The sequence below is a fragment of the Notothenia coriiceps genome, unplaced genomic scaffold (genome assembly GCF_000735185.1).
Source record: "Notothenia coriiceps isolate Sejong01 unplaced genomic scaffold, NC01 NC01_scaffold00000339, whole genome shotgun sequence".
NCBI classification, from domain to species: Eukaryota; Metazoa; Chordata; class Actinopteri; order Perciformes; family Nototheniidae; genus Notothenia; species Notothenia coriiceps.
In genome coordinates this window covers 10042353-10056856 of record NW_011333040.1, presented here as the reverse complement: position 1 = coordinate 10056856, position 14504 = coordinate 10042353, and the positions used below count along the sequence as shown (strand labels likewise).

Sequence of the window (14504 nt, the reverse complement as noted above, 5' to 3'; positions counted from 1 at the left end):
CGGTTTAACCTAAAACACACAGGTCTCTCCTGATGGATCACATATGGCAGTTGCTGCCTCTGTGATGAGCAACACAAAGCCAGGCCATGTCACCGAGCCCGAAGCATCTGATAAGGAAGGCAGGGACACTTCGGTTACAAACAAAGCAGGTCAAGCGACACCCAGATGTCAGGCCACCACGTCCATCAGACAGCCATTACATCAAGATTTCATGAAAGAGGGGTCAGCGGTTGCTAGAGAGTAGAGTGGCATGCGTGTGAGAACAAAATGAAATTATTCATTCAAGTATACAGTAGCGGAGATGGCTCCAGGTCTATATCCTGTGATGATTCATTCATTTCCAGGTGTAGCTCTCTGTCCTGGGTAGAATTTGAGAAGGCATGCTTTCCTCAGGTTCATGAAATCCATCTTGATAGAAGACCGCAGGGAGACCTTATGGCTGCAGCTCACTGCCAGAGAGCAGTCAGGAGACATATGAATTACAAGGAGCTGTCTCTCCTGATTCATATAGAGCATGCTTTGATAACCCCATTACATTTCAACTACATAACGCATAACGCCACATTGTTAAAGAGTTGAAAAGTGCCTTGTCAATCTTTTCAAATGTTCCAATAATTTAGGGAAGGGAAAGACAAAAATAAACCGAACCTTTAATTCCATCCACCCCATTATTCCTCTAAGAGCACATCAGAATATCATGACCCCGGGTTGGGAACCACTCTACTAAAACATTGAAAAGTAAAGTAGGCCTGCTACAACAGCTGCTTAAACATAGGTGTATTGGTGCTTACAATCTAATAATATCACACAATAATCCATCAGCCACAGAAAACTATTTATATGCGGAACAATTAGTTTTACTTGAATAGGTTCAGTATTTGCAGGTACATTTACATGGTCGTATCATTATTTTTGGCTTAAGTGAACATACTCAAACTACTTAAAACTGATTTTTTTGTTTTTAGCTAAGCAGATAAAGGTGACTGCTGAGTCAACTTCAACCAGTCTGAAAAGTTACCTCTGGTTTTAGAGTCATGACATCTATTTCTTGACTATGGGTCAAGAGGAATCAAACAGTCCCCTGAGTGTCCTCACTGAGAGTCAAGGTGACAGACGGATATCGTCCTCAAATGACACCAGCGGTGAGGTAAAGCACAGGGGCGAACGATACGTGAGAAAATAAGAGAAGGACAGAGGGTTGGTGTCAATTGCTCTTTTTTCCCTTCACTTTAGGCGTCCTTTACACAATGATACTACTCTTACTCTTTATCCGTTTGCAATGGTGCATTTACACGCCACAAGCTGCACCTTGCAGGTATACGCAAGACGTTTGTCCTCAACATGATCCTCGGCTAAACCTAATCTCCCCTCTAGACCTTTGCTTCTAATCTCTTCAATCCAATCTGACATAATAATCTCTCCCCTTTTAGTGAAATGGAGCACTAAACTTCCAGACAAATTACCAAACCACTGAAACGACAATCAAGCTATTGCTTTTCAAAGATTCCTTATGCTCACAAGTGTCCTCATTCAGTCATTCCAGCGCCTGTGAAGAGGCCGGATCCTCAGGGGCGATGAGGCAGTTTGATGCTTTGATCACTCCATGCAGAGCACACATCACTGACACAAACACCCTCACATTTTGCCATCCATGTTGTTGATTTATTAGGATCAGAGAGAGGCTCACAGGGGACCTCCAGCATCAAGAATCAGGACATTTTATTGTAATGGGTTTTACAATGTTTGAACAAGTCTTCATTCAACATGGAACAGTGACAAATATAAATCAGGTGTGTCTCCCTGTAGAACTTCTAATTCAGTTCTGCCAAAAAAGACACACTGACCTTAAATCTTTAAGAGGACATAAACATGGCAGACATCCAATAGTACAACAAGAGACCACACTGAACCTAAATTACATCAGTTATCTCAATGATTTCCAGCATATCTCTAAATTAAGAGTACACATACCGAGTCAAATGTTTGAGTTACATTTAGAATACACACATTAACGTAATATAATATAGAAACCACTTCTCAATTTGGTGTTCTTCCTCTTAGCACCAGGGAAACATTAAACCCAAGGAAGAACAATATGACTTTTTTTAGAAACAATAGTCTGAATGAAACATATTAAATAGGCTTTTTTGGATACTATAAGCTTTTTGTGCTTACCAAAATGCAATATGTGACATGTATTTATGCTATTACATCCATAACTGCTCTCCATTTGCAGCCATAAACACATCTGATTAAAGGCATTCGTTTCACAGCGTTTTCTTGCCACAAATCACAATAAATTGCAGATTTGTTTTACAGATAATCCCCAGAATGAACAGGCTTGTTTAGTTTCAAATTAAACACAACAAGCAGTCTCAGATCTCAGCATGAAAAGCCCTAACTATTTAGAAGCCATGGTCCTTTAGCACATTTCATCAGGGTGAATCACTCACTCTTCACAGTGCAGATAACACAGTGGAAACAACTCCCTCATTCACAGCAAAACAAAGGAAATCGTCAAGGGGCAGTAGTTACTGACAGTATTAGAGCATCAATTAGAAATATGCTGCGAGCACAAATATTAAAATAGCTGGTGTTGTTCATATCTTAAGTGGAATGATACGCTCTGTCTATGGATTTCACCAAAAATCAATTTTAAGAAAAGAAGATAAGTCTTTGTGTTGGCATGTTGGTGCAGTGTACCAGCACATCCACCAGAGGGAGAAAGAGAGCCACAAACAGCGACTATCACTCCATATAAACAGTCGATTGCATGGTAAAAAGAAATCCACTAAGCAGCAATTACAAAAATATCACGTGTAGTGTCTAATAGAGTCACATTGGATAATTAAAACATAACATGTGTGGATGAGTTTTGTTCCCAATCTAACTCCAGGTAACATTTCATCATTAAAAGTGCCTTGTGTTCCCTTGTTAACATGCAAAGCAGCAGCCAGGAAACTTTGCATCAGCAGCACATCCAAGTAAAAACAAACACAGAAGAAGGCACCAAGCGACGCACACATTTTTTCAGATCATCAAATAATAATTCAAAATATAGACTTGCAAATTGAGATGGAGCAGTAGAAGCACATATTGATCAAACGGATGAGGGCTCTGACTGGCTTTCTGAAACATTTTGTCCAAGCAGGCCTCGAGGTGGGATTGCTTTGTATACCTAAGCAGGGCCAGGGTGGAGTCAGTGGATGCGAGGCACGGGGTGCAGCAGGGTCATGTGCTCTGCGCCGTTGAAAGGCAGGCGCTGAGAGCAGTAGTGGTGCACCACCTCTGGGATGCTGGGGAACACACAGCTGCTCTGGTCCAGGGTGTAGCCGCTTTCTTTGGTCTGAGCAACCATGATGTGGACGCAGCCTTGGCTTGTCCTGAGTCACACACAGGGGAGGAAAGGGGATACGTTAATTAACCAATTTGACACATAAATCCATCTGAGATAAAAGCCTGATATGAAGAAATATATATCCTCCTGGGACCCAGCCCATTGAAAATGTCCTCTGTAGTGGACATTTTGTTAACACGCATCTCCTTTGACTCTTTTGAGCTACTCTATGAATCCCTGATGTACTGTACAGAGGACATCCTGGTCTTTCCAGTGATATGTCATTGGTTAAAATTGTATGTTGGGAAGTTCCTCTTTCTTTTCATCCAAAATGGCNAACTGGAGATGGAGTGAAATCGATAATTTATACAAAACTGGCCTATTTTTATTTTTACTCTTTTTAAAGTTATTTAGGCTGCAGATATGTTTTATTTCATTTCAAAGTGGCTACTTTTATTGATTAATTTTTCCACAAATAAGGGGGAAAGCGACTCAAATTAAGACCTGCACGCCGTTTTCTGAGGAGAGTTAGACCAGTTATTCCTTATGTTATAACAGGTAAAAAGCAATTAAAATGTCAACAATTTTTCTTTGTATTGTTTTTATTATTTCATTTAAATGCCATCAACTTCATAGTTCTTTTACAGTACGTGACAAAAGAAATTTGGAATGAAAAAAGAATAAAAACGAAAAATAACAGATACATACTGAAATAGGCCTTTTGAATAAATCCAATTCCCTCTGTTAGTATATTAGTATAACTATATAATAAAAACGTTATACACTGTGCTTATCTTCATTTAAGGCGTATTATAGAGAATAGGTTTTGCGGCTCCAGATACATTTTATTTCGTGGGCGAGGGGCCAAAATGGCTCTTTTGATAGTAAAGGTTGCTGACCCCTGCATTAAAGTAATGAGATGGAGCGGCCTATCTGATGACAAATCGAAACCTAAGGTCGATGCGGACCAGACAGACTCAATGCAAAGATATACTCTGAGGGAGTCCATCATTCCAGAATAAACACTACACAAGTCAACACCAACACCACACGAAGAAACAACACCAAAGAGAGGTCTGGTGCACTCTGAGAAGTGTACTTTATGTCCATTCTACATTCTAAGTGTAAACATTTCTACTCCGGTCATCAGTACTGTGGGATTGTAACACTTTGGTATTTGCTGTGCAGTCAGTGATCTAATTAAAGTTTGCATACAGAGTTCTGAAGTTGAAATGTATTAAAGAAAATGTAATTTCAAGTCCAACATTGTCATTAAATTGATGATCGGTATAATATTTACATGTGTCACTTGATATGATTAAACACACGATTCTCAGAATCGAGATCATTTTCAAAATCGTACAAGTTATGCTCTGTGTTGTCAAATCTTAAAAAGATTCAGAGTGGCTCAGCCATTTATTTGTTGTTATTGTTTTCCATGTACGTCTGCAGGGAGTTAACTCCCTGCGGACGTACCTGTTCATTCCTTTGCTCTTTCATGCCGGTCAAGCGAGTCAAGAAATGTCTTTACATCCGACATCAGCTCACCTCCTGGGATTCTCTTGTTCCTGGAGCGCTGTTTCTGCCAGCCTGAAGCCTGCGGAGTATACTCCAAGTCTGGTTCTCCTGCTGGAATCTCCATGTTGACACCATACTCCAGTAGACACTGTGCCGCATCTTGTGGGTTGTCAAACACCCTGATTTTTCAGTTTTTTTCGAATAGTTTCAGTTTAGCAGGGAACAGAATGCGTTATTTGATTTCTTTCCTGGAGCTGCTTCCTTGCTTGTCTGTATTTTGCGCGCTCCTTGAACACTTGGGTGGTGAAGTCCTCATCAAAGGATATCCTGCAATCATTCACCCTAATGTCCGTCTTTGCCCAGGCGGCTTGCAGCACCATTTGCCTCTGTCCTTTTTTTTTCTGTCACAGGTATGTTGACACCAATCTAGTTCAGAAATCAAACAGCAGGCTTTTTAAGGAATAAAATAGGAGAAACCTTTTTCTTTGAACTACTGCATGGTCTGCGAATCCTGCCATCACAGTTTGTGTCTGAAATGTTCCATTTGTCTCACCTTTGTGCACATGCAAATTAAGTTCATGCATAAATCAATCTGAAGAGCCTTTTACTTTCTTGTGACGTAGGTGAAAAAAAGTACTCTCATTAAACTGAACAAGACAGCATGGCGCATTCTCAGAAACACTGACATCCAACGCCATCTGCCTGCCAATTGAATGCATCAAAGTGTGATAAATATTGATAGATGTAGTCAACCTGCTGAGTGTCTGAGGATGTCCGTGGGGATGAAAAGGCTGATAACGAGTCTGAGATGAGCAGCGCGTAGCGGGAGTCTGATGATTGCTCCACGCTGATGTGCTGTGTTTGATGCTCATGGAAGCACGGCATTCGTTTGTGTCGGCTGCCCTTAAAGGCAATGTGAGCGTTCATTCCCATTGGATAACGGAGAATTGTACACCCGGAAGTAAGTATTCCCCTTACTGACGATTGATTTGACAGTGATATCCATACTTGTCAACCCTCCCGATTTTCGCGGGAGACTCCCGATTTCATTGCCCTCTCCCGGTTTCCTCCCAGTGTCATATTTCTCCCGCATTTCTCCCGATTTCTGACAAAATCAGATTTACTCAGGACTGTTTCCACTCTGACTTTAATACAGCTACACCATTGTTTGGTTTCCATGGTAACACGTCTCTTTAGTAGCGCGCAACTCAAAGTCTGAGAGGGTGAGGCAGATAGTCACAGAAAACAGAATAAGAATCGACTACTGCTCACTCCTTTCCTGTAAAATACAGGTCCAGCCCACACATATGCTCCATAAAGGATGATGCTACAGGCCGCAAGGCATTGCACTTAGAATTACAATAAGCATGTTAATGTTAATCTGACAGCTCCGGCAATCCCCCCCCCCCATTTTGCATTTTGAAATGCTCCCGATTTTTGAGGTCTCAAGGTTGGCAAGTATGGCGTCCCGGCTGTTCCCCAGAGTTTGCCGCTTGGCTCTGACTGGCTGGAAAGCGGGCCCTAAGCGCATAACTGTTACCATCTCACTGTAAGTCACCAATGTATTGTTTGTAGATCCCTTTATTAAATGTATCCTCGCCATCCATAGTCTCTAAATAACTTATTTAACGTATATATCCTCCTGGGACCCAGCCCATTGAAAATGTCCACTGTAGTGGACATTTTGTTAACATGCATCTCCTTTGACTCTTTTGAGCTACTCTATCAATCCCTGATGTACTGTACAGAAGACATCCTGGTCTTTCCAGTGATATGTCATTGGTTAAAATTGCATGCTGGGAAGTTCCTCTTTCTTTTCATCCAAAATGGCTGGCATACCAAAAACAAAATGTTATAGAAGCAGGAGGAGAAGTCAAATATTGTTGAATAATTGTAATTTTTACCATGAAAATCATATATATTCTTCTTTATTAACATGTGAGGAACTATATAATTAGTTCTCAAAGCAATTAAATAATTCAAGTTTTGAAATAACAGCTCTTTTATAAATGTCCATTCTAGTGGACGTCAGGACCATCTTCATGGACTTAATGACTCAATATTGTTGCAGGAGACGGAACTGAAGCAGACATTTTCTGTACCAGATAGTTAAGGGAGATTCAGATTTTGAGCTCTCAGATGATGAGAGAGATGAGGATTTCACACCTGGGATAGAAGAGGGTCAAGAGGAAGGGGGGGAAAGATGCAGGAGGCTCCATGAGCGCACAGATACAGAGAGAGAGACAGATAGGGACGAGCTGGAAATACATGGCCCCCTGTGGGCCAAGAGTAGCACGTATGTCTTATTGTTGTTTTTATTTTAAGTGGAGCCATGAAAAATGAGAGTTGCCTCAGGAATGCAAGCTGTGTTTCTATGAGCATGGTCAAATGGAGACCACATCCATACAACTAGTCAAGATGACCCTACAGCCCGTGCCGACTGGATTCAATGAGGTACTTTTCCCACTACATTGACTACAAAGTCTTTGAAGATCTGGAAGGATTCACCAAAAACCAAACTAGTTTTTTAGTGACCAAATAAACAGCAATGTTCAGATCAATTACTTATTCATGTTTTAAATAAAGGTGAATGTATTATTGTATTAATATCACTCTATAACCATAATACGTTACATAGTCTATCTGTTAATTTTGGTTGTCTTTTCAAACTAATTGGTCCCGACGTCCTCTACAGTGGACATACTGTAACATTTAAAAATTTAATTTAAAAAGTCTAAATTGCAAGATGTTTTTTTAACCCTAAATAGGTAGGAAATCACAAAAAAAAGGAAATTGGAAGACACATTTTTTCCTCGGGTCCCACTAATCGGCCTAAAAGACGTATCATGGAAACAGAACTTCAGAATAAACATAGAAACTGTTGTACAGGGATATCATTTTAAGTTTGATCAAATTCATATTATTTCCTTAAACAGCGGGGCACTGTAGCTTTTCAGCAAACATTACTCAAGTGGAAGTAAACTGTACCTTTGTTAGGGACTATTTGTAGCTGCGGAATGATACACATTGTGCACTAATGAGCATTAATTAGTGGGCAGTGTATGTTGGATTTACTCTATATAAACTTCATATTTATTGTATTAAAAATATATGTTAGCCAATGCAACAGTGTAGCCTATTAATGGGTCAAATGTATTGTTGGCTATCGGCAGTTGTTGAGAATAAGAAGAATAAGGAAAATAAACAACCTTATCTTGTTAAGGTAAAAAAGCTGATTATGACAAATTAAACCACTGTGCACATCTGGATTTACAACTGGTCCAAATACAGTGTATTCCTCTCATTATTTACATTACGTGTACCATCTGAACTACTTCAGCTCTTCAGATGTACTTTCAGGCTGCACTCACTTGAGGGCGATGGAGTACTTGCTGTTGTCCGACTCGCTGTTCCTGACCAGGAAGCTGGCCTCTTTACAGGACTGCAGCTGAGACTCCACCTCCTGACGAGTCACACAGCCATGGTACCACCTGAGACAGAAGTTGGGAGGGGGGTGGGGGTTACATTTCATCTGCTAGTGATCAAGTCTAGAACCTCATATCATATAAACTCCTTGGAAATAATACTAGTGTAAGGAACTCGGAATTTTTTTTTTAAAGGTTGTTCATTGCCTGAAAAGAAACATCAGCAGACACATTCAGACACGTATATCATTCAGATTCCTGAGTTTTACAGTATTGAATATACTGATTTTATGTGTGAAATACCAACATTCAGTTATCCTCACCTCTGTTTCTCCAGGGGCAGGGAGGGGTCGATGCAGCAGGCCTCAGTTTCAGTGTTGCTGTTAGGGATGGAGGAGCGTGGCAGGGTGGGAGGGGAGGACCGGAGGATCTTCTGCGTCCAGCTTTTCTGCCTCAGATGATGCTGCTGATGCTGCGGTGGCGGCTGGTGCTGCTGATGCTGTAGTGGGGGCTGGGCGGGCGGATGTTGCGGCTGCCTGGTGAGGGTGGGGTGAGGCGTCTCATCTCTGTTTTGCCGCTCAGGGCTGTCAAACTGTGCTGGAGGAAGGAGAGAGACGATAGAAGATGTGACTTCATGTAAAGAAACGTCTTGGTTTGAACTGGGTGCTGGAGCCAGCAGTAAATATAGAATATGAACCCAGCAGTTTGATGATTCATGCAAGATGTTACTCAGTATGCTGCGGGTCTATGCAGAATATGCAATATTAATGTTAAAGTACTTAGATCCTTTACATAATAACTATAAGTGTTTGATAAATGAAGGGAACAAAATAGGACTTAAGTGTGATACTTGGATAAATGCACTTAGTTACATTCCACCACTGGATATGAAGATAAGAATAAGAAATGATTAAAACATCAAAGTGTACAGCAATGTTCTGATTTCAGATGACATTTTCTCTCTTTCACATTCCCTGAATTGGTGACAATGCTCAGAGATAATTGTATCTGCTATCAATTTGGATGTGGTGGAACCAACGTCTGACGTACCCGACAGAGTTTTCACAATCTGCTCCTTCTTCCTCTCCCAGGGCAGCTCGTACTCAGCGGAGGGGCGAGGGTCAATCTCGGGCCGTGTGAGGGTCGTCTTGTCCCCGTCCCCTCCCCCCTCGTACGGGACGTCATATATCTGTGAGGGCACCGGCTGACCCTCCTCAACCGCTCCCTCGCTTGTCTCCATAATCACACACACCTTCAGGAGGTCCTTGGACCCCCGACGTCTAATCTCTATCAGGTAAAAAACAAGGGAGAGAAGATTGTAATCTGGTGAGGGGACACTGAAAAACACTAGACCAAAAGACAGAATGGACTGGGAGGGTGTCGAAATATAATGAGGCGTCAATAAACATAACAGTACCACCTCTAATACCTCCTCTGTCCATTACAAATGCTCAGTAGCTTTATCAGTTAATGCCATTACTAAGGAAAATGTTTCCAGGTTATGACATCTGCTTGTGTGAATTCTTTTTATATTGCTGTTATACATTATAAATAGATTTTGCTCCAAAAGATAAGTAGTTATCAGTCTAGTTACTGAGAGGGATTTTTCATGTACTGGCTTAATGGCAGGAAATGCTGATTTCAGCCTCTTTAATATTCAGATGTCCTGATTTTCTCTGTTTTAGATCATATTAAACTGAATATATTCACATTTTGGACTGACAAGACATGACATGAAAATCACATCGCCTAAGACTTTGAGAAACTGGGATGGAAATGTTTTCTTGACATCTTGTAAAAAAAGTCAAAAAGTTTCAATAACGCTAAACTATGTATGAACTATTAATAAAGCCATTAGTTAGGACTTTTAAAGCCTTTATTTAAAGTTTAAGTTATTTTAGTTTGTTCTATGTTTTGTTATAAGAAGAAAATAAAAAATGGTATTGATCTCTGAATCATGGTAAACTACAGTATGAACAAATGTAAGACTTTGATTTGTGTAACAGCTGTCATCTGCTACGAAAGAGTTAATAATAACGCTGCCCTCTCATAACCTCGCTTTTCAAGTCACAGTGACATCAGAGTCTTGCTTACTTCCTCAGTATGATTTAAGCCTCGTAGATTGACTCAGTCCCATCATCACATCCTCTGTAGACTACAGGAGGCCTGGAAGTAGCACAGGCTCTGATTGAAGTCAAATCTACTAGAGCACACTGCAATAAAACATGTTCACGTTCACAGCTGGCTATTGTAAAACCCTTTTGGTTAAAACAATGGAGTGATGGAAGGAAAAGTCAGGAGAGCATGTGATTGGATGACGGAACATCAGTCTTCCTAGATGCTGGGAAGTTTTGATAAATGGCCAGACAGGTCCATATAGGGGGTTACACAGAGAGGAGGCAGGGGGCACTCAGGGCCAACTTCCTTTTTAGAGAATAGAACCAGGAAACAGAGACAGGAAAGAGGAAGCAGGGGCAGGAAACTGCACCCATTGTCCGATCACATGCACAGTTACTATGGCAACCCCATGGGGTGCAAAGAGCACTGTGGGAGCGAGTTCATGTTCTCAATGTTGGCCTGCAGAGACTGGAAATGGGATTCATTCACACAGGGGCTAATGCAGAGACTGAATGAAACAACACAGCTACAGTAACAGCTCTGATGAATTACCTGTAATCATCTGCTGGGCATCGTAAGGCTCCATGTAACCATCGTTCTCCCCGACCCTCTCGACTTCCCTCGACTCTCTTTTCTTCTGAGCATCAAAGGGATCTGCGTAATCCTCAAGGATGATCACCTGATCAAAAAACACAGGAAATCACCTTTTCATGCATGATTTAAAAGAACAAGGTCCAAGGAGATAGAAAGAGTTTGCTATCAGCTGCAATGAGCTGAATGCAAAGGAAAATTGTTTTGCAACCTGCAGGAAAGTTGAAGAGTGTTAAATGTCATCTGCAACCACTCTTCTTATTATCGGTTATCCTTGGTTCCTGACCATTTGCTTGATTAATGAATCAGTCTATCAAATGTAAGAACATTGGGAAAAATACCAAGTAGGACTTTCCAATTGTCTTTTTTGGACAACAATCAATAACCTAAAGATCTTCAATTTACTATATGGCAACAAAGAACAATCCTATTTGAAAGCAGGAATCAGATCAATTAAGCACTTTTGGAGTCAAACAATAATCAAAATACTTTCAAAATATATTTCAATAGACTAAAAGATTCATATGAACTCTTAACACCAGGCCAAATTCTGACAGACTTCAGAAGAATACCCAGCAACTTATCTTGTCAATTCTTTTCACATATTTCTGTTAACAACCTACATTCTGCTGCACCAGTGATGCCTATAGCTGTCTTGTCATCTTATCAGTGCCATATATTTACTTGTCTGTTTTACAAGTCACAGTGGCCCAGACACAATGCCGCCGTAAAATAAAGTTGTCTCTCTAATTACTTCCAGTTGTGTTCCTCTGCCAAATAAGTGTCTGTTTGAGTAAAGTAGCAGATGCTGGACAGGCTGAGATTAAGAGTGAAGTAAAAGTGTTTGGTTTAGAGTGGTTTAGTTACACATTTTACCATCATTTCTTTTCCTCCTTTGAAAAAAACGTTTGTTCATAGTGTTTATTGACTTGAGATCAAGAATTCACCCTCTTTCTGAAATGTGAAACTCCATTTTATTCTGCTCTCTTTTATGTGTCATTTTTTCTCACCATTTTTACAGTATCTCTGTTCCTGACTTCACTATCTCTCTTCTTTTTGTCCAAAGCCAAGCTGGAGGGGGGTTATTGGTTAGCACCTAGGTGTCAAATAACTCGATGCTTTTTACAACATGATAGCCTAATTCACCAGGGGGCCTGAATGAAAGATGAGATGAGGCAAAGGAAGGGGAATACTGAGCCTGATTCCAAATAGGAGAGGAAGGCGAGGCAGTGTCTGACCACAGCTTTGTATTCAAGGCGAGGGGAGGAGAGGAAGAGAAAGACAGATAGAAAGACCGACCGGGAGAAGAGGACACAATGAGTGTAGTGGAGACAAAGAAAGGGGGGAGAATCTGAAACAATCATATCAGTTTTCAGAGCTTAGACCGAATTCTTGTTACTTCATTGTCAACAATATTGATGACAACATTTGTTATTTGTATTAATCCACAGCTAAAGGAAAATGCTGCCTTGGCTTTAATTAATTCAGTTTTAATAATCGACCTTGAGCAATAACAACCTGTAGAAATACTCATCATTTAAAAGTGAAAATGCATTTAGTCTTATACCTAAACATTTTACTTCAATATATTCAATATATTTGAAAGTAAAAGCATTAATTTGGTGTAAAAAGTATTACTTATTGTGCAAATTAATAATATAAATGTATATTATGAGATTATGATTATCCCTGGTGAAAGAAGAATTCAGATAAAGAAAAAGAAAGCTATTTCACAATCTAAGAATACTTTTTCACTTTAAGTTAAAGTTCTGGTTAAAAGTACTATGATCAAAATATATAAATTAAAAGTACTTATGTACAAAGATCCAGTATTAGATTTGAATTATTGATGCTTTACAGTGTAAATATCACAAATGCTGCAGATGGAAGATGAAGGTTAGGGCTAATAAACCCAACACTTCATGATTCATTAATTGATCATATTTTACCTATTAATCCAAATATAAATAGCATTTTAAACTTTGAAATAAAACATGGAGTGTGGTACAAAGTGCAATATTTAAATTGTAGTATTAGTAAGAATGTGGAATTACTTAAGAAAGGTATATATTTCTGCTATAACAGAAAGTACAACGTCAAAATACTACAGGTTAAATAGATATTCTCAATCTGAGACATTACTCACTGCTTCTATCTTGCACTGGCCTAGTTTCTCTGCCTCAGGTACCACAGGGTTGGTGATGGTGCTGCTGTTGAAGTTGGGGCTTTTGTCCTGTTTGTCCACTCTGATAAGCCGGCTTATGTAGGAGTTTGCAGATGGAGACGTTTTCAGAGGTCTGTGCTGCTCCTCAAACACAGGCTCTGCTTTTGAGTTCTTGCGACTTTTACCAGACAGGAGGTTGTCCCAAACTTTCCCTTCTTTCGGGGAGCTTGCACCATTTTTAGCTAACTCCGAGTTCTTTCGGTTTCTCCCGGACAGGAGAGACCCGACTCCCCCACCTCCTCCGCCTGTGCTGTCGGAAGAGGAGTTCTTGCGCTGGCCCGTTTTGGAGGCTGTTGTTTTGGTACCAATGCTGGCCACCATCCCGGTTATATTGGCTCTGGGTTGCGAGCCTGACTCGGAGGCTGAGCGGATCCTGTCGGTTCCGTTCTTCAGATTGATAGGGAACTCTTTGAACCACTTCGCCATGTTAACTCAGATGGAAACCAATAAACCTCTATGCGTGCTCTGACACCTTTTAGCGCCATACACCACAGGGCCCCAGAGACGCACCTTTAGAAATCACAGCCTTTCTAACAAAAGACTTCCGTTGCTTTATTCTAGGGAAGAACATAGACTACAGTATACCTCAAAGCCTCGGTGTCATAAATGTTTCCCAAAAGACTATATTTTTAAGATTTAACTTTAAAAAAAAGTTTGTGGGTGACTAACAGAGTGCTTTAAAAAAATAAATAAAAATGTTTCCCTACTTCATCCCATTTGTGATTTTCTTACACCTGTTTTTTTTCTTCTGATATAGAGGACACGTTTATTCCCTTTGGATGAAAATATGTCTTCGGAGTGGAATTACCCGATAGAAGGCAAAGTTCTTCTTGCTTGTAATTTGTGGTCCCATTCCCAGAGTGCAGTTTATCTGGTCTTTCACAACTTTCCACTCTCACAATGAGGCTCCTGACTGCGCCTGGCGTATAGAGGGGAGGGGGTGTCTACATTTAAGAGGAGGGAAGCATGACCGGGTGGGCGGTGATAAGCTTTAATTCTAGAGACCATGGTAGAATAACCTTTTTAGGAGTCTTGTATATCGATCTACCAGGATAAGTGACAGCTTTATTTATATTGAGCTGTATAATTAACCTAGCATCGTTTTATACATATATTCGCTTTATTATTTATATACGAATCAAAATAGCGATTTAGAAATGTGCATACAATTGTAGATTTCTAGATGCTTGCATTTAATTAGATTAAAACATATGCTCACAATCAATCTCCCTTCATGCAATACTTTTTTTTAGATAACGACTCAAATTGAATTCGACAGTTATGTTAATAT

The 14504-nt window shown here is 40.2% G+C and overlaps 1 protein-coding gene across 1 annotated transcript; it reads right to left on the bottom strand.

Moving 5' to 3' along the window:
• Positions 1-1638: 1638 nt before the first annotated feature.
• On the bottom strand, positions 1639-14139 carry LOC104945208 (SH2 domain-containing adapter protein E-like). Its single transcript, XM_010770846.1, has 6 exons — positions 13136-14139; positions 10951-11077; positions 9331-9567; positions 8604-8877; positions 8227-8346; positions 1639-3383 (listed from the first exon to the last, which is right to left on the bottom strand). Exons 1-6 carry the CDS (start codon positions 13637-13639, stop codon positions 3200-3202), a joined length of 1446 nt encoding a protein of 481 aa, XP_010769148.1. The 5' UTR covers positions 13640-14139; the 3' UTR covers positions 1639-3199.
• Positions 14140-14504: the final 365 nt, after the last annotated feature.

What these genes read in the sequence shown, in the direction of transcription:
- LOC104945208 (XM_010770846.1), bottom strand. Translation starts at nt 13,639, where the DNA reads ATGGCGAAGTGGTTCAAAGAGTTCCCTATCAATCTGAAGAACGGAACC. An exon ending in GCCAGTGCAAGATAGAAGCA is followed by an intron (nt 11,078 to 13,135) that starts GTGAGTAATGTC and finishes TTTTTTGATCAG; the next exon opens with GTGATCATCCTTGAGGATTA. An exon ending in CTGCCCCTGGAGAAACAGAG is followed by an intron (nt 8,347 to 8,603) that starts GTGAGGATAACT and finishes CTTCTGTCTCAG; the next exon opens with GTGGTACCATGGCTGTGTGA.